At 56.9% G+C, this 22,567-nt stretch overlaps 2 protein-coding genes and 1 long non-coding RNA gene across 4 annotated transcripts; 1 reads left to right on the top strand and 2 right to left on the bottom strand.

The window, feature by feature from the left end:
- Positions 1-64: 64 nt before the first annotated feature.
- On the bottom strand, positions 65-7,304 carry LOC308073154 (uncharacterized protein). The gene is made up of 3 exons (XM_080411009.1): positions 6,139-7,304; positions 4,371-4,491; positions 65-3,904 (listed from the first exon to the last, which is right to left on the bottom strand). Exons 1-3 carry the CDS (start codon positions 6,203-6,205, stop codon positions 2,701-2,703), a joined length of 1,392 nt encoding a protein of 463 aa, XP_080267135.1. The 5' UTR covers positions 6,206-7,304; the 3' UTR covers positions 65-2,700.
- Positions 7,305-16,678: 9,374 nt separating this feature from the next.
- Positions 16,679-19,660, bottom strand: LOC308073193. Its single transcript, XR_013931939.1, has 2 exons — positions 19,534-19,660; positions 16,679-16,896 (listed from the first exon to the last, which is right to left on the bottom strand). It is a non-coding gene; the product is annotated as an uncharacterized lncRNA (long non-coding RNA).
- On the top strand, positions 16,889-21,915 carry PLLP (plasmolipin). Of its 2 annotated transcripts, none has more exons than XM_080411098.1 (4): positions 16,889-17,003; positions 19,541-19,711; positions 20,133-20,252; positions 20,333-21,915. In XM_080411098.1, exons 1-4 carry the CDS (start codon positions 16,914-16,916, stop codon positions 20,441-20,443), a joined length of 492 nt encoding a protein of 163 aa, XP_080267224.1. In that variant the 5' UTR covers positions 16,889-16,913; the 3' UTR covers positions 20,444-21,915. The 2 variants fall into 2 exon arrangements, with proteins under 2 accessions (XP_080267224.1, XP_080267223.1); XM_080411097.1 differs by lacking the exon at positions 16,889-17,003 and adding an exon at positions 17,071-17,241.
- The last annotated feature ends 652 nt before the right edge of the window (positions 21,916-22,567 follow it).

Below are 22,567 nucleotides of genomic sequence, written 5' to 3'. Positions count from 1 at the left end.
GGGACCAGGCTCGTCACCCAGCCCTGGCCTGAACCCCCCCAAGGACAAGAGTTTTGGACATAAGGACTTTATTATAATTTTTATGTCTAAAAAAAGGACAGAACGCCTCTCATGCACACACTCATATATACTCGTTACACTAATTAATCAGAGCTTGTAACAGCCCCTGTGCTCTACAGCAAGCGACATGTTAAGCCCCTGGAACACCCCCAGGCTCTGCCCTTCTGTGGAGGCACTTGCTCGGTGCCCTCCCGGACTGCCCATCACACATCCCGCAGGGAGGGCCAGCAGTGTCCCACCCTGGGGTTTAGCTGCCACCCCCCGAGGGGTGCCAGAACCCTGCCTGCCGGCAGCCTGCGGGCAGGAGAGGGGAGCAAGGCGAGCACAAGGATGGATCCTGGCTGGAGGAGCAGCTCCCTCTGATGAGTGTCAGCATGACCAGGGCAGCTGGAAAAGGTGGGAGCTGTGGAGCTGAAACCACTGTCCTTACAAATACCGTGGTGGGACTCAAAGGGGTGAGATCTGCCTGGTGCACGTTCATCTCCCCAGCATCGCTCTGAGCCGAGGACTTCACCTGTAGCCAGACGAGACCAGCATCCACTGCATTTGCCGTAGTGCTGGGAGAGCAATCCAGCCCCCGCGGGCATGCGCAAGTCATCCAAAACCAGCAAGGAAATGGCCAAGGCACAGCTGTTCCAGTGTTCCCAGAAAGGTCTCCGCTCCGCGATGCTCCAGCAGCAAGGACACAACATTACATACAGTCAAACGGCTACACAACTTTACTACAAAAATAACATTTCTAGTGTTTCATATAAAAATAATGCCATAATACACTGCCTCATGAGCTGCCAGGTCACAGACCCCTGCCACGCAGGAGCCAGGGGTGTGTGGGGTGCTGACAGCCCCTGAGCCACCCTCCAGGTAAGTGTTACACAGCTGGGCTGCACAGGAGTGCTGCTGCATGGGGGGGGGGGGGGGGCAGGGGGGCTTCACCCCAGATTCCTAATTACAATTAATCTGATTGCATTCTGTACTTGTTGCAAAGCCCGAGCTGAATCCCTGGCTCCCCTCTCCCAAGCCAGCAAAAGGCAGAAATAAGGGATGGAATGATGGCAGAAAACCAGCGCTGCTGCAGTCTGTCCTCTCCACCTCCAGGGCTGGATAGACGCCCTGAAGGTGCAATCTGATGGATGTAACAGGCCGCCTTCCCCCAGCTCCGCTTTACAGCTGGCCCATCATTTTTCCTTTGATTATCTTGCTTATTATGTGGTCTTGCTTTCTTTTTTCCTGCATGTGTATTTATACTTTGGGATCTGATCCACTGCGGCTGGTTAGAGGAGGATCTGACCCTGGATACATAGCGCTATCTACAAAGCATCGCAATGTGGAGACCTATGCACGCTCCAGAGTAATTTGTCCTAGAGTCATTGTTTAACCAGGGATTTCAGGAGCTGACCACATAGAAAAGGTAAGGCGTACACACAGCAGTGCCTCCATGGATAAAAAGCAAGACCAATCTGAGTTAAAAAAAAAAAGGCCTGGTACAGTGCTTTAACAGTCTGGTGATCAGTGCTATCCCAAACCGAAAAACTGAAATGCTGCTGAAGTGTAGCACTATGAACAGGTATTTTGTGCTTTTCTGTGGATCAGCAAACACACTTGTTTCTGGAGAGAGTCTGGGACCAGAAGCATGGCATGTCTGCTGTGGTGCAGCAGCTCTTCTGGGACTAAAGCCAGAACTGGATTTGGCTCCTCCAGGAGAGCAATTCCTGGGGTTTGTGCTTGCAGAGAACTGCAACAACCCTCCGAAGTTATTACAGGAATAGAAAAATTGTGGGGTGTCTTCTTGTTTTCTCCCATTTCAAAGGCTCATCCGCATTATCCTGCCCAGACGTCGGATGCGGCTGGACACAGGGCACGTGAGCTCGCAGGAGGGTTTTCTTCCCGTTGATTTTGCTAACAGCCAAGTCTCAGACTAAATCTGCAAGATGAAATGCCCACAGCTGTTGGGGAGGAGAGTGGCCTGATTTCAAGGAGGAGATCGATTTGGGGTTGCTGGCTCCTCTGGATTGAAATCAGCAGCGCTGACCTTCCACCTCCTAACCAAGGGCAGGTTTTGTCTCCCCCCTTATCTCTAGCAAGAGCAAATGGCGTATTTGATCAGTCCGAGGTGAACCAGTACGCAGCTGCTCACCAGCACCCATACTGGTCTGACAGAGTGGTGACCTAAAGTGCAAAGAAAGCAGCGGCAGAGACTTTAAGTGCAAATTGTGTGGTTTTGGTGTTAAAGACGCTGAAGGTGGCCGAGCCCGAGTCCAGCAGCATGAGTGAGTGGGTGGCTTCTTGGCTGGGCCATGATGAAACGCAGAAAAATTCCCAACACCAGCTGGGAAACTCCCTTCTGCCCACCACCAGGTGCAAAGCGGAAAAGAGCCACCAAGCGGCTCTAGGACAGCAACAGCCTTTGTATGTAACAGCGGCAGAAGAAAAAAAGCATCTCATTTATTTCCAGAATCCTGTCATTGATCAATGACAAATTAGATCTATTTTTGGACATTCTGCTCTGAAAAAAAAAATCAGTTTTCTCTGGTATGTTTATTCCCAGCTTTCTTCCTACTGGTCACCAGTTCAGCATAAACTGAACTCTCCTACAGCAACACACATATAGTTTAGGCCAAAAATGTCCACGCCATAAAGCATTCAGATTACTTCCACTGAATAGGCATTGCCTTGATGTCCCCTCTTGTGGTAGAGCAAGCCCTGTACCATTTCTCCTGCCATTTCTTCTGGTTTGGCTCCACATTTTAGATGCAGCCACACAGCAGCAACACTGGGAGCCACCAGCCCACCTACCACCACGGAGACCAGGATGACGAGGTACATTTGAGACCTTGACAAGGAGCTGGGAAGGGGCAGATCCTTCGGGTTTGCTGTCGGCAGCTGCACTCTGGCTTGGCCTGAGAAGGCTCGACTAGCAAAGGCTAACGTAGCCGAAGGCTCCTGCTTCCCTGCTGGCGATGAATAATCAAATGTTCTAGTGCCAAAAGCATCTGCAGAGGAACTGACGGCCTCGTCGGTACGGACAGAAGGACCTTTGCCTGTGGCAGTTGTGGAGTTTAGAGCAGAAGCTGAAGCAGCCGCTGGTGGAACTGGTGTGGCTGGGACTGTGGTGGTGTCCATGCTGTCCAGGATGGAGGGGAGATCTGAACTAAAATTGCTGGAAGCAGCATCTGGTGCATTGGCTCCTGCGCTTGTAGGGCCCAGGGATTTATTTGTAGAAAGCAAAGGATGGTCTGATCCTTTAGGAACAGCCATGGGGTCTGAACTGGAGCTAGGAGAAGTCGTGCCTCGAACATCAGCCCCAGTGTTTGCAGTACGTCCTACGGGTTCTCCTGCAGCCCCTGTGGTGGAGCCAAAGCCATGCGCCGGAGCTGTGGGATGCAGGGTGGGCTGGCTGGAGACCATGCCTGCTGCAAGGGTTGCTGAAGGTGCAGGAGATTTTAAGGAATCTCTGCTTGCTTCTGAAGTGACTTCAGAGCGGGCAGTGGCACCCCCTGTCATGGGGGCTGATCCTGCAGGGAGCTGCACGGGGTCCTCTGTGGATGGTGGGGACTTGCTGGACGCCTCCACCCCAGCAGCAGGAGCACGTATTCTCTCCAAAACTGTTGTGTCAGTCCCTTGGAAGTAACTAGTGGGAGCAGTGGCTTGAGACTGAGATGGAGCTGTTGCTGTAAGACCAACCTGTTTCTCAAAACCAGCAGGCTCTCGTGGCACCGCTGCTGGGGTGGCACCACCTGGGAGCGGGGAGCCTGTGGCCTTCTCCTTGTCCAGCCTCGCCACGATCATCTTCACCCAATCTGCCTTTGGATCTGCACAAACCTCCCTAGACTTCAGAGTAATAAATCTGACAATAAAAAGGGATAAAGAAAAAAAACCCTTAAAAATAAATCTCAAACTGACTGGATAAAGCAAGCCCCGCTTTAGCTGAGCGGCGTGGGAGGGAAGGCGCGCGTCAACGCTGACTCCCTCAAGCCCATAGTAAACACCACCGAACTGGATGGATGATGTGTTTCAGGAAGGGCATGCACCTCCGAGATCTGATTGAATGAGGAGCAGCTGAACGTGACTCATGGGTGAGGACTTTCCCCCAGGAAGTTTTTCACTTCCAAAAGCATTGCCCTGATGCTGGATGCAGTGTTTGCCTCCGGCACTCAGAGCCAGCAGCTCCGTAAGCACCCAGGGGCAGGTGTACATGAAGACAAAACCCTCTGATTTAGTGAGATGAGACTTCCCAAGGTCAGCCCAGCAGGTTCACTTTGGAGCTGCCTGCTGGGCTGCAGTGAAGGGAGGTGGCAGTGGGCAGCGCTTACATGATGGCCTCTCTGCTGCACTGGGGCTCCGTCCTGCGGTAGCTCCTTATCTGCTTCATCGCTAACCTAGACATAAAATGGCGACACTCTGTTGAACACTTCAGAGGTGCTTTGGGTTGCCCTGAAATAGAATTTTCAATATATTAAACATTGGCTTTTTATTAGGTACTATAAAAACCAGCCCTGTTTCTTTTTCCCCTTCTCTGGGGAGAAGCAGTCCAAATCGTGCCATGAAACTTTCCAGTTCCTGCTAAAATGAGACAAAGACAAATCCCATCAGGGCCACAATTGTTTGTGTCACCCAAACAGGTGATAAGATACCCAGAAAACTGCAAAAAAAAAAAAAAAAAAAAGCATTGTGAAAATGCAGGGCTCTTGGGACACCGTTGCAGCTTGCCTTAGAGGGTGTGCAAGTGCTGGCGGTCAGTCCTTTGTGCGAGCACCTGGACCTGTGGGTCCTCTGCCCACTGGGTCACAGGAGGACCACTCTCAGCACGGTGCCCAGAAGATACATTTCTTCATCCCCAGAAGATGCATTTCTTCATCCCCAGAAGACCTCCTGCAGCCACCACCCACAGGCTCTTGGTGCAGGCAATGCAGATCGGAGGCCAGGATGCTTGTCCTCTCCTTATCTGGGTTAGTCATATCTCTTCCTCCCACAGGAGTTCTCCTCCAGGAGAGCAGCCTGGTGCTCTGTCTGCTGGTTTGTGGTCTCTGAACACTACCTGGACTCAGAAAGGGTGTAGCGAAAGAGCCTTTCCGTGACCAGTGCATTGCTCTCAAAGCTATCTCAGCAGCCCAGATTCCACAGCCGAGTTTCTCACCAAACACCTCTTTTCCAGCTCCACTGGAAAATATGTTTTTTCTTTTGCAAAGTGTAAAAATAAAACCCCACTTGAACCCTTCATAGGGAAAAGCCAGTCACATCACCAGTGACCCTTCATTCCTGCACTCACCCCCAGCCTCCCACCATCGGCAGCGTCCAAGCGAGTTTGCACAACGCAGCTTGGCAATTTGTTTCTGACATCCCAGGGGGCAAGACTCAGAAAAACAAGCCCTGCTTTATCTGAGCCCCCTGTGAAGAAAGGACCTGCAGCCTGGTTCAGCTCAGGCGGCCTCTACTGAGAGACATCAAATCTGGTGAACTCGATGCAGTACAGCTGGGACCGCTCCAGCCACTGGGCGCAAGAATGAGCATTGCTAGCGGAGCACCCCCGGCTCCTTTGATGCATTTGCTGCACACACACACACTCGCACGCACTGCGTACACTCTGTAAGCACACTGCACACAGGGATGCACTGCACACACTGCACACAGGGATGCACTGCACACACTGCACACACACGGAGCAGCAGGTGACAGCACCCTGTGCCTTGCAGCAATGGGAGCACCGCCACCCTCAGGGCAGGGAGCCTGTGTGGCCGGACACCCACCCTCGGTCAGCCTGCGGTCTGCCCCCCCTCCCCAGGGGCCATGAGAAGAGGGTGCATTTCACTTCTGTTCTAATACGGATCACCCAAAAGTCTCTCCAACACTCTCCCCGCCAGCCCGCAGGCACGACAAATGCTGTCAGGAGGCTGCTCGGATTTCCCTGCTGCCAGGGTCACTGCCACAGGCTCCCCCTGCCCCTTCCCAAAGCCCCGCTAGGAGATCTCCCACAGCCACACAGGTCCCGACCCAGCGCCACCCTCCCCGCACATGCCACCAGCCCCCCGAGCCTGGCTGCTCCCCGGGCAGCCCCGGCGGTGGGAGGGGGCTGTGGCTCACCTCCAGCCGGGGTCACCAGGCACCAGACGCTCAGCACAAGCAGGACCTGGAGGGATCCAGCCTTCATGTTCCGTGGCCAGCTGCAGGAAGGGCACGCAGGGAAGGATTACTGGAAGTAGTTCCCGCTCCCAGTTCCTTATTGCATCCTCCAGAGCAACAGAGCTGCTGCAGCTCACGCCAGGATTATGAAGCCCCCAGACGGGGCTTCAGCTGTTATTGAGCTCCCACACACGTCTCGGGGTGACGACAGGAGGCGGAGGGAAGAGCAGGATAGGGGAGGGAATGTCGTTTGCTCCAAAGCTAGACAGCTCCTGGAATTCCCCAGCTGCACTTAGATCAGCTTTTCTTACCACGTGCAGAGCAGCGCCAGCCTCCTCGGCAAATTGTTCGGGCAAGGAGTTCCAGGAGCCAGCTGCTCCCTCCACCTCGCCCACTGCCGTGTCCCTCGGCCAGACCACCTGTGAGGGTGGTCTTAAAGCTCTTGTAAAGCTTGTCAAAGCTCTGCCCACCGCCAGCCTGCAGCCACCTTGAGCTCGTTATTGACCCTGAACACAAAAGCAGCTATTCCCTTCCTTTTTGGCAGCCGTCTTATAACAGCAGCGTGGGCTGTTAGGGCAAAAGAGGCTGAATTTGCTCGTCAAGGTGACCAGCTAATTGGCTAGAGTGGTGAGCTCCGGGCAGGCCACCTCTTCAGAGCATCACCAGAGCAAGGGGTGAGCAGGGACCCAGCAGCCATCCCAGGCGGCTCCTTGGTCCCTGGGAATGCTGCCTGTGGCTGTGGCTGTTCCTACAGCCCTGACTTCCAATGCACGGCAGGGGCTCAGCCGCAGGGGTCTTGCTGATGCTGAGAGCAGGGGGTGCGCAGCCCCGGGCCCGCAAGCAAGCGGGCTGGCTGGGGGGCTGCCCGGCCCCAGCACGGAGCCAGGTCCGAAGCGGATGCACCAAGGCAGTGCTCACATCCTGCACCTTTACTTTCTCTTTTATCTCAGATCCCAGCAGAATACATAACAATTTTCCCCTGCCAACTCCCTCATCTGAAAGACGAAGATAAGGTCAAGGCTGAGATAGTGTGGCTGCTCTTTTTTAAGATGTAAAGATTTAAGAGGCTCACATCGCCCTTGAAGAAACAAGTTCTGCCTCTTGCAAAGGGTTTGCGGGCAGCCACGGCTGGATGTGCCTGGCCACAGGCGCTGGTGGCTGAAGGCACAAACATAGGCTCATGGAATGGTCTGGGTGAGAAGGGACCTCCAAAGATCACCTGGTCTCTCTGTGCTGTGGGAAATTCCAGCAGCTCCAGATAGGATTTGATTCCTAAGGAGTGAAAACCCCCAGGTTTCCATATGATGCATTTGTGAAATATTTGGTGAAACTCCCAGCCTGTAACTTCAGCCTATGCTTATACTGGAATAGAAGATAAAACCCATTTCAAGGAAATGAAATAAAATAAAAGTTAAGATCTTGAAATAGCCTGTTTTTCCAGCCAGAACAGAACATGCTCTATCCATTGGATGTTTTCTGGCCCCTTCCTCAAATGGTGTTTTCCCAGGCTCGGCAGAGCCTTGCAGGAAACTTTTATTCCAGGAACTGGCATTGCCTGCGGCTGCTGGGAGCCTTGGCTGTGGCAGCAATGGCACAGCCCACACATGCTCACATCGCCCCTGAAGAAACGAGTTCTGCCACTTGCAAAGGGTTTGCGGCCAGCCACGGCTGGAGCTGAGGGTGCACTCCAGCAAGCGCATGGAGCGGGAGGGTGAGTGCCGTGTTTGCTAAAGGTGTGCCTGGCCACAGGCGCTGGTGGCTGAAGGCACAAACACAGGCTCATGGAATGGTCTGGGTGAGAAGGGACCTCCAAAGATCACCTGGCCCAACGCCCTGCCATGAGCAGGGACACCTCCCACTAGCTCAGGCTGCTCACAGCCCCATCCCTGGCCTTGGATGTGCCCAGGGATGGGGCACCCACCACCTCCTCAGACAATCTGGGCCAATGTCTCACTACCCTCATCAGAAAAAATTTCTTCCTTATATCTTGTCTGAATCTACCCTCCTTTAATGTAAAACCATTCCCCCCATCCTCTGGCCACAGGCCCTATCAAAAAGCAGCTCTCTGGCAGGGTAACGCTGCTGCTTTTCCTGAGCAGGCTGGGCCGGTGGTGTTTGACCTAGTAGGAGACTCCTCCAGGACACCCTTGGAGACCTCCCATTGCTCCCAGTGAACTCGACAACTGGATTTGGAGGTGGCCCCTGCACAAGGGGTCCCACAGCAGGCGGGCGGAGGGCCCAGTGTGGCTCCCTGGGACACGGCAAGCCGTCCAGTGCCACCAGCAGCAGCAGCAACATGGGTCTAAGCCACCAGCAAGCGCTGCAGCTCCCACCAAAAGCAGGACATGAGGCACAGCAGTCGGCTCCGATGGCAGCAGGCAGCTCTGAGCGGTGACAAACCTGGGCTGCTGCTGGCAGAAATCTGCCATCATCGCTGCCAACCTGCTTCCTCGAGCATCCTCCTCATCCCATGGCACAGCTGCTCCAGTGCACCAGTGCTGGCCACTTGCTGTGCTTCTTCTAGGTCTTGCAGAGCTGAAAACTCCCACGTCAGAGGACCTGCTGTAGCCCAGGAGGTGCTTCTGCTGTAACCAGCGACAAACCACAGGCAGCACAGCGAGCTGACAGCGCGGGGTCTCGGGACCTCTCTGGGCTCGCCTTGGCTTCAGCTGTTTTTGGCTTCTTGAGTTACGATAGAAATCATCTAGGTGGTTGCTGTTGTCTTGGCTTGATTTACTTTTGCTTTAGTTTCTAGCCATAGCGGGCAGTTACTTGGCATGGGTCGGCAGAGTGAATCGCAGTGTGGGCGAGGGCAGGCGGAGAGAGAACCACAGCACCCAAGCGATGGAGCGTGCAGCCCTGCGAGCCGAAACAACAAGCAGAAAAATGGGGTAACTGGGAACCAGGGAACACAGGCTGGGCTAAGAAAAGGTGTGAAAATGAAACCAAGCTAGACCAAGGCTGAGGAGGAAGAAAGTCCACCGTGAAGGTCATATCCCTCCAGTGGAGACCACAGGCTGGGGTAGCTCCTCACAGCCCTTCCCCGTGCTTCCTTAGGAGAAAGACCTGGAAGGAGGCTTCTTCGGGTGACCCTTAGCACCCAAAGGCTCTCTGAAGGTTGCTACAGCACCAAAGAAAAGCAGCAGGTACTAGGAAGAGGGCTGGGTTTTTCCCCTGCGTGTAACTTTAACTGTAGTACGAATGAGGAATGACCTTGTGCTGATCCGAAACAGGGACAAGGATAAGACATGAGCACCCGTAGGTGTGTGCACCCGGTTCCACGCGTGTGGAGGGGCCGTGCCCACCGCCTGCGGGGCACCAGTGCAGTGCCAGCTGTGACCCTCTGCACCCGCAGCAGGACTCGGTGGCTCGCACCGGTTCGGTGTGGCGGCTGGAGTCTGTGCTTTCTGGCTCCTGTTCCTGCTCTTGCTTTAGGGCCAGCATCACATCAGGATGGGGGTGTCCGGCCGCTGAGCGCTGGCTGTGCTGCGGAGGAAAGGGGAGCAAGGCTTGCTGCGAGCTGGGCGCTGGCGGCGTGCTCAGGAGACGGCTGTGGTGCCATACCCCTAACCTTTGCTTGCTCACTGGCAATGATTAACTGGTAACCATTAACCAGGAGCTTGGCTTAGTGCTCCAAACCACAGATACCACGGGCCAAAGGGTCAGACCCCATCTGCCCGGTGAGGGACATGAAAGCAGCTCCAGCTTTTCCCACCCATGGCAGCTTTGCCAGGGCTGGTGGCAGACAGGTGTTCCAGCTGTGCCGAGGTCCTTGCAGGTGGAAGGGATAAAGGACTGATGCCAGGGGGATTGCTATTGAAGGCCTAAAGCAACTTGACTATGCAAAAAAGTTCACAGAGAACTGAGGCTGTGTCCGAAACAAACAGGAAACTGCTGCAGGCATGGCCCGGCCCGGCTCCTTCAGGGTGTCTCCATGCTGGAAATTTGTGCCCCTTGGCTATCCTTGGTTCCTTGTGCAAGAAGAACTATGTGCTGTTTGTTACAATAGGTTTGCCTTCCTGGAAATCAGATGGTGACTGGAGGAAAAAGAAAAGCCAGTGAGACCTAGGAGGCTGTATGTGACCTGGAAGAGGTGCCAGAGCCAACCAGATGACAACGCTGATGATTTCCACTGCATGGTCTGTTCAGGAGCTCCCAAGGCTTCAGGACGTGGTCTTCCTGGAGCCAGGAAGCCCAGCACCCCGGTAGCAGGTATCAACAGCATCCTTTGCTGCCCGCAACATCCACGATCTGTGTCCCAGAGGCCTGCTGGAAAGAGGCAGCAAGAACACCCAGCTTTGGGGAACACCCAGCTTTGGGGAACACCCAGCTTTGGGGAACACCCAAGCTGGTCTGGGTGCTGCAAAGGAGACAGGCTGACCCCAGACTCCAACTCCGGACACATGAGGAGGTCCTCTATCCGCTGCTAACACTTCCAGCACCAAGCTGCCTCATGGCAGCTTACTCTTGCCCCACACACACCTCTCCACGGGGCTGGCAGCTCAGTCACTGCTCTGATGCCATCCCCCTTTGCTGCAGCCCAAGAGCACCAGAGCCATGGGATGGATGGACGGACACAGACACACACACACACGCACACACCCACCCCCCACCCGCTGCTGCAGCGCTCTCACGCTCAGCGGGACAGGACCCCCGCTGCTCTCCAGGCATGCGCCTGCCACCAGGCCAGCGAGCCAGGACGGGGGGACTGGTGGCGCATGGAATGCAGGTGAGGCCAGCGTGTGCAGCCGGTCCTCAGTGTGTGGAACCCCATTCCCAATGTGTGGAACCCGATTCCCAGACTTCAACCTGGAGAAACCCCCAGGGCTTTTCCAATGGTGTGGCACTGCCTATGACCCAGAGCGGTCCAAAGCCCAGCCAACAGCCTCTCCTGGCCAAGGCAACCACTGTCTGGAGACAGTTCCTTAGAGCCACAGCTGGCTTTTCATTTTGGAGATGCCCTCAGTCCATGCTTGTTGTGGGGCTCTTGAGCCATTACTGTAGTAAGGGGGAGAATTAAATGATAGGGGATCCAGAAAATCTGTTTGGCACTGCACGGCTTTGAATTTTCTCACATTGAAGAGAAAGGCAGGAAATGAGGAGCAGATGCCTGGGGCTGTCTGCAGCCAGCATCTCTACAGGGGATGGAACAACTCCGATTCGGGAAGCATCGACCAGTGCAGGGCGTGCATCTTTAGGGACCGCTTTACTCAGAAAACCTTTTCAAAAGTAGCAGAGAACATCACACAGGCTTTCACTTCTCTGAACACAAGGGCTTCCTCCTTCCTTGGGAACAAGGACAAATTTGAGCTCCAGCACACAGTGCAAAATGCTGATGCACTGTATTTTTCTAATGAGGCAACCCACAGCTACCGGTCAGCATCCCAAGCCATCCCGGCTGTGGGACGTGGCTCTTTCCCCCAGCAGCATCACACCTGAGCTGCAGGAGCTGGTGCCTCTCCTCGGCCACTGGAGCAGCCAGAACTGAGGACAACGCATCCCACCCATGGAGGCTGCCAAGGACTGCAACGGCTGCTGCAATAAACAAGGCATAAGTTGGCTGAAAATATTGTGTGCAGACAAACAAACAGAGAGCTGTTTAGTCCGCAGCACAGTTAAGCTCTTCCTAAACAGAGAAGAGCCACTTGCCCCCTGCAGAGCAACGCAGCCACCGGGCACAAGCTCTTCCCTAGGACAGGGGACAGGGAAGGCTTTTCTGGGGACATGTGCCAGGATGGCGCAGATGAAAGCAGGGCAGTGTTCCAGGTAAGGGGAAGGAGGATGTGGGAATGGGCTTGCCTGAACACATCAGTCCCCTGGGTCCTGCTAAGTCCCCGCGAAGCTGTACAGACATCCTGATGTTGCAATGCTCCTGCAGAGCTGCAGGCCTTGAAGGCAACATTTCCACACAGCTGGCACGATGAAGGAGCCAGATAACCCCTGAAAGGGAGGCCTCTCAGCACTGCACTGCGGGGAGGAGAGGGGAGAACAGCAGAGGGCCGGCCAGGATGGGCATGAGAGAAGCCCCTTTGTGCCGCAGGAGACCAGAGCTGCCGCTGGAGCTGCTGCCGGGCTGTCTCCTGGCATTGGAACAGCCGTGCCTCGCTCCAGGGTGGTACAGGGAGGGTCTCCCCTCCTGTGCATCCTGGAAAAGGGTCCTACCAGGGCCACCATGGGAACAGGCGGAAGGTGAGGAGCAGCAAAGTGCCACAGCTCTGCCACTTGACCTCTGCCAGAGCCCAGGTCTAGGCTAGCGCCTGCTGCCCTGGCTGTGGGAGAGTACAGTAAGGCATGTGCCCCTTTGCAGCAGCCCCAGTTACTGCCCCCAGCCCTCCCTCCTGGGGCAGCAGGAGTGGCAAGAGCCTGTGCCAGTGACCCCCTGCTCCGCTCTGGAGAGGTCCTTCTGCCGGCAGGAATGGCCGGGTCCCAGCCCCAGCACTTTGCTCAGGGGCACAGGGAGCTCCCACCCTGCGGCCCCATCCACCAGCACAGCCATTGCCTCTCCACACCCCACGTCCTGCTTCTCCATCCGACGGGTCTGCACATGAGTGCTGCCACTCTCCAGGAGAGGAGCTTACCAGAAGCAGCTCTGTTTATTGCCTTCCTGGAAAGGCTCACCTCTTCCCATCTCCTCAGGGCAGGAGGAGGCTGTGTGCCTTCCAACAGCAGCTGCGGGACCAAGTTTGACCTGAGCTTATCATTAAGCCCTGATGCTGGGTGAAGAAGAGATGCAGAAAAACTGTCTCTGGCAGTGCCGCTGGGGCTGACCCCCTCAGCATCTCCATCAGAGCCAGTGGCACTTGCGGGCCAGCCCCAAAGGGCAGGAGAAGCTGCCACGTGCAGCACTGTGACCCAGTAGACAGGGCTGTGCTGAGGCCACTGGCACCTCCTGGTCTGAGCTGAGGCCTCCTGTCCCGCAAGCTTTCAGATCCCATCCAATCTCCTATAGAAACGGGCATCGCAGCCCTCCAGACGGGAGCTGCCAACCGCAGCTCTCCCTGCTGAGCCCAGCCGGGGCCACGCGCCCAGCATCCCACCCGTGCCCAGGGATGCAGCGGCACACAGCCCTGGGAGCCCGCAGGGCTTCCCGCGCCTCCACACAAACTGGCACAACAGACACACGGGCTGGGCAGGGAAACCAAGCCAGACACACGGTTCTCTGCCCAGGCCCTTAACCGTTTTCAAGCCTTGCTGGCTCAGCTGAGAGACAGGGAGTCACCAGAGCCCTTCCCTCTCCCATCCCAGCTTTTCTGCACCCCACGGTGTAAGAACAGGGCACCTCTTTCTCCTCTGCTTCTGCCCAGAGCATCCACGCTCCTGCCGGCTTTCAGCTGCAACCCAAAGCGAACTGCTCCCTCCCCAGCACGTTCAGATGGCCGGGGTCCGCTCTGCCCCAGGGCAGCACACTTCTGCCTTACCCAAACTTTCTTTCTGGGACGGTGACAATGTCACACCTGCCCCGCTGCCTGCTGCCAGAGCTGCTTGGGCTCCCAGCCAGCTGCAGCGGGTGTGCGGGGTGGGTTTGGGATCAATGCAGCCTCTTGTCTCCTAGAAGAGCCCCAGGCTGCAGATGCTGGCCATCAGCCATTTGGTGTTGGCTGGGTATAGTTAAGAAAGGTTGCTGGGGGTGAGGGACTTTCTTGCCTTGGGCCACAATTTCTCATGTTAGCTGGAGGCGGCAGCTGGGGAGAACCGAAGAAAGCAGGGATGCAGCGTGTGGGGGATTCAAAATGCTATTTGGGGAACAAATCCCACCCCGTCACCCCCCCCACCTCCGGTGACAGAGCTGATCTCAAACCAGGGCTTGTGACCGAAGGCAGCCCTGCTCACACATGCCCGTGTGCCGAAACAAAACAAACCATCTGCTGCGAGAGCCGACATGCCCCTGCCCCTTCTCGCAGAGCTGGACCACAGCCCGGAGACCTCCCTGCCGGCATCCTCCGCATCCAGGCTCAGCCCACCCCTCCAGAGAGCCGCAGGCTCCCCTGCTCAGGCCAGTGGGGCAAAATTTAGGCAACAGCCCGATTGGAGGCAGCAAGAGTCCCCTGAGGACCCCAAAGTTGTGACAGGAGGGACGGGGGAGCACCAGCAGGCGCTAGAGCCGAGGCTCTCTCCGGGAGGGGAGCAAGGCGGCGGCGCAGCCGTCCCCGGGAGCCCCCGGCCGTGCCGACAGGCATCCGCCGGGAGGAAAGACCCCCGCCGGGAGGAAAGACCCCCGCCGGGCGAGACCGAGCAGCTTCCCCCGGGCGCACCGGATGGCTGGGAAATCCTCCCCCGTGCCCCAGCTCCTGACCCGCGGCCGGGGCCTGGGGATGATGGGGCCGGGGGAAGGAACACGCGTCCGTTCCTGCTCCCGAGAGGGTCCCGCTACCCCATCCCCAGGGCAGGGTCCTGCGGGGCTTCCGGAGCTGGCGGGGCCCTGCCCCGTGCCGCGGCGGGCGGTGCCATCGTGCGGCCGTTACCGCTTCCTCGGCGGTAGCATCCGCGCCAAAAATTACTGCTTCCGTCCTGGAGTTAATTACAGTTAATTAGTAACACCCTCCCACCCCCCCGCCCTGCTAAAGTGTTTGTATGCCACAGGGAGACCCCCTAGCTGGGTGCCGGTTACTCGGGGCTGCTCTGGGGGGTCCAGAGCTCCCAAACACGGAGCTGCGTGTGGATCCCGATCCCGGACACCTCCGGAGCCCGGGCTTCTCCCGAGGACCGGATAAGGACTTCCCAGGCCCCGGCTCCTCGGATCCCACACGGGAGCTGGACCCACGCTGCGAGGGGCTGTGGGGAGGAGATGATTTCAGCGCTGCTGCATCATTTCCTTCTCACCGAGGTGCAGCACGTGGGCACAGATAAACATCCCTGCGGGACTTTCCCTGCGGGACAATGGGTTGACCAAAACGTTCAAAAAATAGCTTTCCCTGCCGCCTGTGGCTTTTTCCCTTTCTGGCCTCCGTTCACTTCCCCTGGCTGGCTGCCCTCCTAGCCCGGACAGCTCCTGCAGGCGGCTGGAGCAGGAGCAGGAGCAGTCGCGCCGTGCCGGGGCAGGCAGGGCCGGCACAGACCTCTCCCCAAATTGCCAGCTGAAATATTCCAGGAAAAGCTGGTTTGGGAGGAGGGTTAAGAGAGGCCGCTGGGAATCATGTGCCCAGCCATCAAGCCGGACCCAGGGTGACCCTGCGGGGCTTGCTGTTGGCTCCGGGTGGGATGCGCAGCCAGGACCCCCACTGCCCTCCCGGCCTGGGGTTACCAAAAATTGTAACCAGGAAAATTCTCCAAACTGAGTATTACTTTAGAAATCCGATGGTGCTTTACCGAAGTGCTGGGTGCATGAGGGATTTTTTTCCTCCTAATGAACGCACCGAGCTGCCCGAGGGTGCACGTTACATACAGCAGAGCACTTGCACCTTCACAGTACATGGCACACTCACGGTACATGGCACATTCACGGTATGTGGCACGCTCACCGTACGTGGCACGTTCACAGTATGTAGCACGCTCACTGTTACTCATGCACACTGCTGGATACAGGTTTCTCACCCCCCCGCGAAGCAGCGCACACCCTCAGTGAGCATCACTGCTGTTCCCACCTGGCTCCCCACGCTCCCAGGTGGGGTTTGTCCTCCCTCGGGGTTCTGTGTGAGCCGAGGGGGGTGCATCGCCCACTGCCACCGTTGCCTTTGTCCTACTTTCAGCTCGTTTTCCATGGGTTGTGGCACCTTAGCGGTGCTGCACCTGGGAGGACCCTGGGAGGGTCCCCCTGCACCATGCAGGATGTGGTGCGCTCCCCCCCCCCCCCCGGGCCGACTCCCTCGGCCCCAAGGCCTTTCGCTCGGTGGCTTGGGAGGGGGACTCAGCTCGGCCGGAGCTTTGTGCACAGAAATATTTAACACACAGTTAAATGCTAAACCCACGTACGGTAATGCGGGATTTTGGGCAACAGCAGCTGCCGGCGGCCCCGCCTGGGGGGGTCCTCGGCAGCCCCTGCCCCCCGCAGTGCCCGGTGCCCGCTTCCCGTGGGGTGCCCAAGTGCTGAGCTCTGCCCGAAGCCGCCCTCTGTCCCAGGCGCGAGGGGACACCGCTGGCTGTTCCCGGCCCCGGTTTTGCTCCTTGAGCAGCAGGCGCCACGGGGCGGCGAGGGCGCCCTCCCCACGCAGCCGCTGCGCTCCTGTCCCGGGCACGGCCGTGGGCAGCCTCTCCCCAAGCGGGGCGGCTCGGCCGGGGCAGGGGCGGCGCGGTGCCGCCGTGGGGGGCGTCTGCCCGCGGGAACCCGCAGGTGGGGGAACATAGGCCGCGGCGGCCGGCACGGCTGTAGCAGAGGGCGCATAAAGCGAGTGTCAGCATGTCAGGATGGCCGAGCGGTCTAAGGCGCTGCGTTCAGGTCGCAGTCTCCCCTGGAGGCGTGGGTTCGAATCCCACTTCTGACAACAGGCAATTCTTTTGTGATATGGCGTTTGCAGCGTTAATTAAAGCTAAGGAGTTAATTAGTTTTAATTGTGGCCCTTTTGTGGTATTTTGTTTGTGTTTTTTTAATCGGTACCAGCCCCCTGCAGACAAAGAGCTGCAAAAAGGCTGTCAGAAGTGGGATTCGAACCCACGCCTCCAGGGGAGACTGCGACCTGAACGCAGCGCCTTAGACCGCTCGGCCATCCTGACTGTCTGCGGCCAGCGCCGCCCGCTGCCGCCTTCTGCTTCTCTCGCGGGGCCGTTTCGCTGGTCCCGGAGCCGCTACAGGATAGGGGGAGATGCCCGAGGGCGGCGGGGGGCCACGGGCCGGTCAGCATCTCCCCCGCCGCGGGAGGGTAGCGAAGCCCCCCGGGACCATCCCCAGGCAGGTGAAGGTCGTTGAGAGCCGCCAGCTCCGTCCCCATAAACGCAGCAGGGGGCGCTGCGAGGAGGGGCTGCAGCTCGGCGCGGGGCAGGCTCGGCCCGGCCCCTCGGGCTGGGGCGGCCCCGCGGGGGTCCCGGGCGCGCGGCATGGCGCGAGGCCGGAGCGGCTCGCCGGGCCCCGCCGCCGCCCCGGACGGCGCCTTCCTGCTCTCGCCGCTCGGGGGGCTGATGGGCGCCCAGGCCGTGAGTACCGGGGGGCACGGGGGGCTTGGCCGGGTCCCAGCGCGTCGCACACGCGTATGGCTTTGCTGTGTTGCTCTGGCTGGGGGCAGTTGGGTCTCCTTTGGCTGCCATCCCCTACCCCAGCCTCGCTGTCTGACCCTAACTAACCCATCTCTGACCCTAATTAATCTCTGACCCCGAGTAGCTCAGGCCTCCCCCTCTCCTTCCCTCCCTAAAGCCAAAGGAAAATGCGGGTTCCCGTCCTCATTCCCTTTGCTGCTTGAAGGCGGCTCCAATTTGGGCACCCCCGCAGGGCACAAGCCCGGGGGCCCGCGGGCTCCACGAAGCCCGGTGACCCCAGCTGAGCGGTGTTGGGCTTGCTCCCAGGGTGCCCGCGGGGCTTTGGCTGTCCCTGGGCTCCCAGCCCCCCAGGTTGTCCGCCCGCAGCCAGGCCTTGGCAGCCACTCTTGGGCAAGCCCAAGGGTCCTGGCACCAGTGCCCCCAGCAGCAGCATCGCCTGGTCCTGCTTCAGCACCCGAGCCAACTGCAGCGATAGCTGCTGCTGCCGCTGTCTCCCGCGACCTGGCACCTCAGGCACACCAGGTGCACGTCGGGGGGGGCGGGGGGCGTTCAGTTGCACGTGGGGCCACGTGTGACCCACCCTGCCGCTGGCCCACAGTGCTGCCCCACTGCAGTGGGGAGCCGGTTTGCACCCCTCTCTCCCCAGGGCAGCCTCGTGGGGGGCAGCAGCCGCAGGGAGACAGCTGGCCCAGACCTGGCTCCCTGCTCCAGGCTTTGAGCCCTGGGCACGGCTGAGCTGGCTGTGGCGGGCGACCAAGCACTCCGGAATGGGTCTGGGAAGGATGCTGCCTGGGGGTGTCTCGCAGGAGCATCAGGAAAGAGAGATGGAACCAAGATCAGCAGAAGGGACCCTTCAACCCCACCCTGGTCCCACCTCCAGCCCATTGCTCGGGCTGTACCGCTAAATAGGCCGCGCAGCTCCCATCCACTGAGACCCACAGCTCCAGAACCGCTCTCCTAAGGGCTCCTCCTTCCCCCACAGCTGGAGCAGGGCGGCGAGCACACGCTGCCTCCACTCCAGGAGCACACTGGGCTTTTTCCTGTATGTGCTTCTCCCCAGCACATATTTTGCGATCACGAGTGTTAGAAAAGAATGTGACAGACAAGGACGCGTTGTTGGGGCAGCAAGCACCAGGGCATTGCACCCTGACAGGACAAAGGCTGTTGTGTTTCTTCCATGAAAATAAATGATGAGGGCTTACACAGGGGCAGAGAAGCTTTCCAAAGAGCCCTTCTCCTTTGAGCCCTTATCCTTTGCTTGGTTCCATCATGGATTCAGGGCTTTCTAAATAATAAATACCCACAATCTCGCTCCTTCAGGGAGCTGCCCAGGGAGGCGACAGGATCAGCTTCCTGTCCCCCTTGCTGTGGGCAAAGCAGGGCAGTATCTCCTCCACAGCCCAAAGATCTGGAGTGGATGCAGCACAGGCAGGGGAAAGAAAAAAAAAAAATAAATGAAATGCTGCCTGGGCTGGGCTGTTCCATCCCTACCTGCCAGGGATCCAAGAGCAGAGACACCTCTCCCTACTGCCACCTCTGCGCCGGGGGCTGCAGTGGGGGGGAAAAAGGCTCTGCCCTGGCTCTGCTTCCTTCTCCTGGAGCAGGTCCAAAACCAGACTCACCTGCCTGATTTTTTTGTGGACCACTTTGCAGGCACCTGATGCTGCAATTGCTATGCAGTTAAACCTGCTTAACAGTGCAAGGTGAGCTCTGGAAGCACTATATATGGGAGGTACAAACCAGACCAGACCTAACCAAACAGTGCAGAGAAGCTTGCTTTTTTTTTTTTTTTTTTTTTAATGGTGCTGCACCTGGGGGTGGTCAAGGCTGAGCCAGGGCCCCAAGAGCCCCCCCATGTCCACCTCTCACCCAGCTCTAACACTGAGCCAGCACCTGCAGAGACAGGCCCTGGGGGCTTCTTGGCTGAGGAGGAACCTTTGGTGGCAAGGACGCCCCGGTTTCACCCGTCCTGCCTTGCGACCCAGACCATTCCCCGATTCTGTGACATCCCTGTACCGGCTCCTGGGGCGGCGGTACTGGGGATGAGCTCATCCCCAAGCAAGGAGCATCTCAGGTGGGCTTGCTGCCCTGAGCTATCTCAGTCCAGCCCTGCAGCTCTAGGGGGGTCCCTGCTTTGCTGGAGCCAGGGGCCCCAACTGCTGCAGATGCTGGTGTGGGTGATGCTCTGCTTTCCGCCTGCAGGAACCACCACCTGACACTTCCTCCTTTCACCCCACAGGTGCTTGGCTTGCTGGTGTGGGCTCTCATCGCTGACACAACGTATTACCTCCACGCAGCATATGGCTGGGTGATGTTTGTGTCCATCTTCTGGATAGTAACAGTCCTTTTCTTCGTGACTTACCTCCTGCAGCTTCAGCTGAAGTTCTACGTGATCCCCTGGCCCCTTGTGGTGCGTAGCTGAGAGGGAGCGAGGGGGGAGCCCAAGTGGGAAACATCCTGGGGAGGTGCGCCAAGAGGACCAGGGCTTCAGGCTTTTCTGGGCTGATGGAACAAAGTCCCCTGCACTTTGCACGATGACATTGTTTTATTCTGCCCCTCCATTGCTTAGAAAATATTCAAAACCCCTGTATCAATCCAGAAAATTACAGCCACTGCATCACTGCTGCAGTCGTGGTGTCAACCAGAAACCTCTCAGCACAGCCTGAGGTGCATTTAATGTGATGTTAACCTGAAGTTTGCTCCCAGCGCGGAGGGCTGGACTCTTCCTCAGGTGTTTCTGGGGAAGAAGGAGGAATGTGAAACCAAGCCTTTTGCTCATCCCTCATCCCAAGTGCACACAAGCCTGAGCCCAGACCTCACAACCTCCCCAGCTGATGATCTTCAACGCCACGGCAACTGTCCTGTACACCACTGCCTTCGTAACATGCGCAGCCGCTGTCCAGCCTACGTCCTGGTGGCAGTGGGATTACAACCGGAGAGCTGCAGCGTCCGTAAGTAGTGAGCGAGCAGGTGAGGGCCATGGGGCCGGGGTGGCCACCACGCTCACGTGTGGGCTGTGCTCCTCTTCCAGTTCTTCGCCTGCCTCGTGATGATCACCTATGGGGCGAGCACCTTCAGCTTCCGTGCCTGGAAAGGGCTGGGCAGCCACGCAGCCACCAGCCAGGTGACTGATCACGCATAAGGAGCAGGCAGCAAAGCCCAGCCACAGGCCACCTGGGTCAGCTCGTGCCGGGCTCGGTGGCTCGAGGCCTCGCGTGCCACCAGGTCTCATGTTCTTGGAGCAGCCTGTGCTGGCAGTGACGGTTGGTACCAGGTCGCACCAACACTGCTTTGGGGTCTCTGATGATGCTTCCAGCCAACGCGCCCACAGCACAAACCCACCGGTGCCAACACCGACAGCCTCACCGGGAGGACACAGACTGGCTGGAGGCTGAAGCTCCTGCTCATCCTTGGGGCTCATCCAGATCCTCACTGGCACAGCTCCACTCAGGGGGCTCAGCCGATTCAGCATGTTCCAATACTAAAATTCACTAAACCAAGCCCAGCATCCTGTCTCTGGTCATTCACAGCTACAGTGTAAGTAATTGCAATTAATGTGATACGTGAATGGTGGCAGAGCTAGAAGATGAAGGCTAAGCAAAGGAAGAGGTCTAAACTGTTCTTGTATTGTTTTCTAACAATTTTATGCTTTAAATAAAAATCTTCCTAAATCCAGCTCTGGAGTCTGTCAAGAAAAAGTAGTTTGTCTTGCAAGAAGGCGGCACGTGCGGTGCAGCGTGGAGCGGGCAGCAGAGGCCTCACTGGCAGAGGCGTCACTGGCAGAGGCGACCGCCCCTTCCTGCTGCATATGGGCATGGCCACCCAGCCCCAGGCAGGACGGCAAGTCCCCAGGGGCCACCCGGCTTTGCTGTGTGTACACACACATAGACCACGCATCCAGGACCACAAGGACGTGACAGAGGTGCCCAGGCTTTGGTGCGCTCCCTCTTTGAGGCTTGGTGCCATACACACCACAGAGTTCATAGCAACCCCTATAATTAACCAACGAGTCAATTTTGCCCATTAGCTACAAGTGGTCTTCAAAAATTAAAACTAAGCCTGCAGATGCTTTGGGAACATGCACAGGACCGGTGCCTTGGGAGAACGCAGAACCACGCTGCTCCCTGCCACCATAGTCGACAAACTCACCTTTCCCTGGGGACACGGTTGGTGTCTGCCAGAACTAACGTGCTGCCCAGCAGACATCGCCACTTTTCCCTTCACATCCTCCTTCTACAAGCTAATAAGACCAGATGAAATGACTTCAATTTATTTCTGGATCTTGCTACACAGGAAAGCTGGCGTACAGCAAGTGACACTGCCAAAATTGCTGTGCGGTCTGCGTGGGGAAGGTTCCAACAGCTTCCCACAGAGGCAACTGCACTAAGGGATGCTGTGAATTGGAAAGCAACTGGCCAAACTGACCGATCTGCCTGCCACTGGTGTTCAGTGGGCTAAATGCAAGCCAGTTTCCACAATGATGAACATACCCATATATAAATCAGTAGCAGTACAAAGGCAGCCTCTTCATGCATTGTTATGACAACGTTAAAACTCTGAAAATGTGCAGCCAGACTTAGACACAGCTCATTATATTAAAAAAATCAATCTCTTTAAAAAGCCCCTCTGCCTGACTGAAAATGCATCAAGCCAGGGGCGAGTGACAGGAGTGCCAGAGGGACGAGTGACTCTGGGGCCAGCAGCCCACAGAAAACGCAGACAGAAGAGAGCGGCGCAGAGGCAGAAACGTGTAACGGAAAACACTGAGACACAATTCCCCATCAAAGTAAGAATTCATCCCCAGCCACACCTTGTAGCCTCTGAAATGACAAGAGACCTTGCTTAAAATACAACAGGACTCCCTTCAGAATATAACTGCCTGAGGTATTCACTTACACTACCATTAAAGCAATTAATTGAAACAACTGTAATAAAAAAAAGAATGAAAACTTTTCTCAGTAAAAAAAATGACGAGTATTTTTAGTTTTAGCTGCAAGTAATTATATTAGCTCAACAATTAACAATTAAAATATGTCAACAGGATTCTTTTAAAATTCAATAAAATCTGTTCCCAACATTAAAAAGTCAACATTATATAAAGAGGTAAGGAGTTAACCGAAGAACCCCAGGCCATAATTTAACTGTCTAGGCTAGTGTTGCTAACAGCTTAATAGCAAAACCGTGCCTTTTCATCAGCATGCTATTTAGTGACACAGTGGTAAACACGTCTGTGCCCAACCTACCATCAAGCTTGCATTACTAGAAC

Source organism: Falco punctatus (assembly GCF_963210335.1).
Source record: "Falco punctatus genome assembly, chromosome: 14".
Lineage (NCBI taxonomy): Eukaryota > Metazoa > Chordata > Aves > Falconiformes > Falconidae > Falco > Falco punctatus.
The sequence above is the reverse complement of the archived record's forward strand: the minus strand, read 5'-3'. Positions and strand labels throughout refer to the sequence as shown.

Bases quoted from the DNA above. Each gene is read 5' to 3' on its own strand.
- LOC308073154 (XM_080411009.1), bottom strand. From the start codon at position 6,205: ATGAAGGCTGGATCCCTCCAGGTCCTGCTTGTGCTGAGCGTCTGGTGC. The intron at 4,492-6,138 runs GTGAGCCACAGC...ATTCTATTTCAG, and splicing joins CCTGGTGACCCCGGCTGGAG to GGCAACCCAAAGCACCTCTG. The intron at 3,905-4,370 runs GTAAGCGCTGCC...TTTTATTGTCAG, and splicing joins TGCAGCAGAGAGGCCATCAT to ATTTATTACTCTGAAGTCTA.
- PLLP (XM_080411097.1), top strand. From the start codon at position 17,146: ATGGCGCGAGGCCGGAGCGGCTCGCCGGGCCCCGCCGCCGCCCCGGAC. The intron at 17,242-19,540 runs GTGAGTACCGGG...TTCACCCCACAG, and splicing joins GGCTGATGGGCGCCCAGGCC to GTGCTTGGCTTGCTGGTGTG. The intron at 19,712-20,132 runs GTGCGTAGCTGA...CAACCTCCCCAG, and splicing joins TGATCCCCTGGCCCCTTGTG to CTGATGATCTTCAACGCCAC.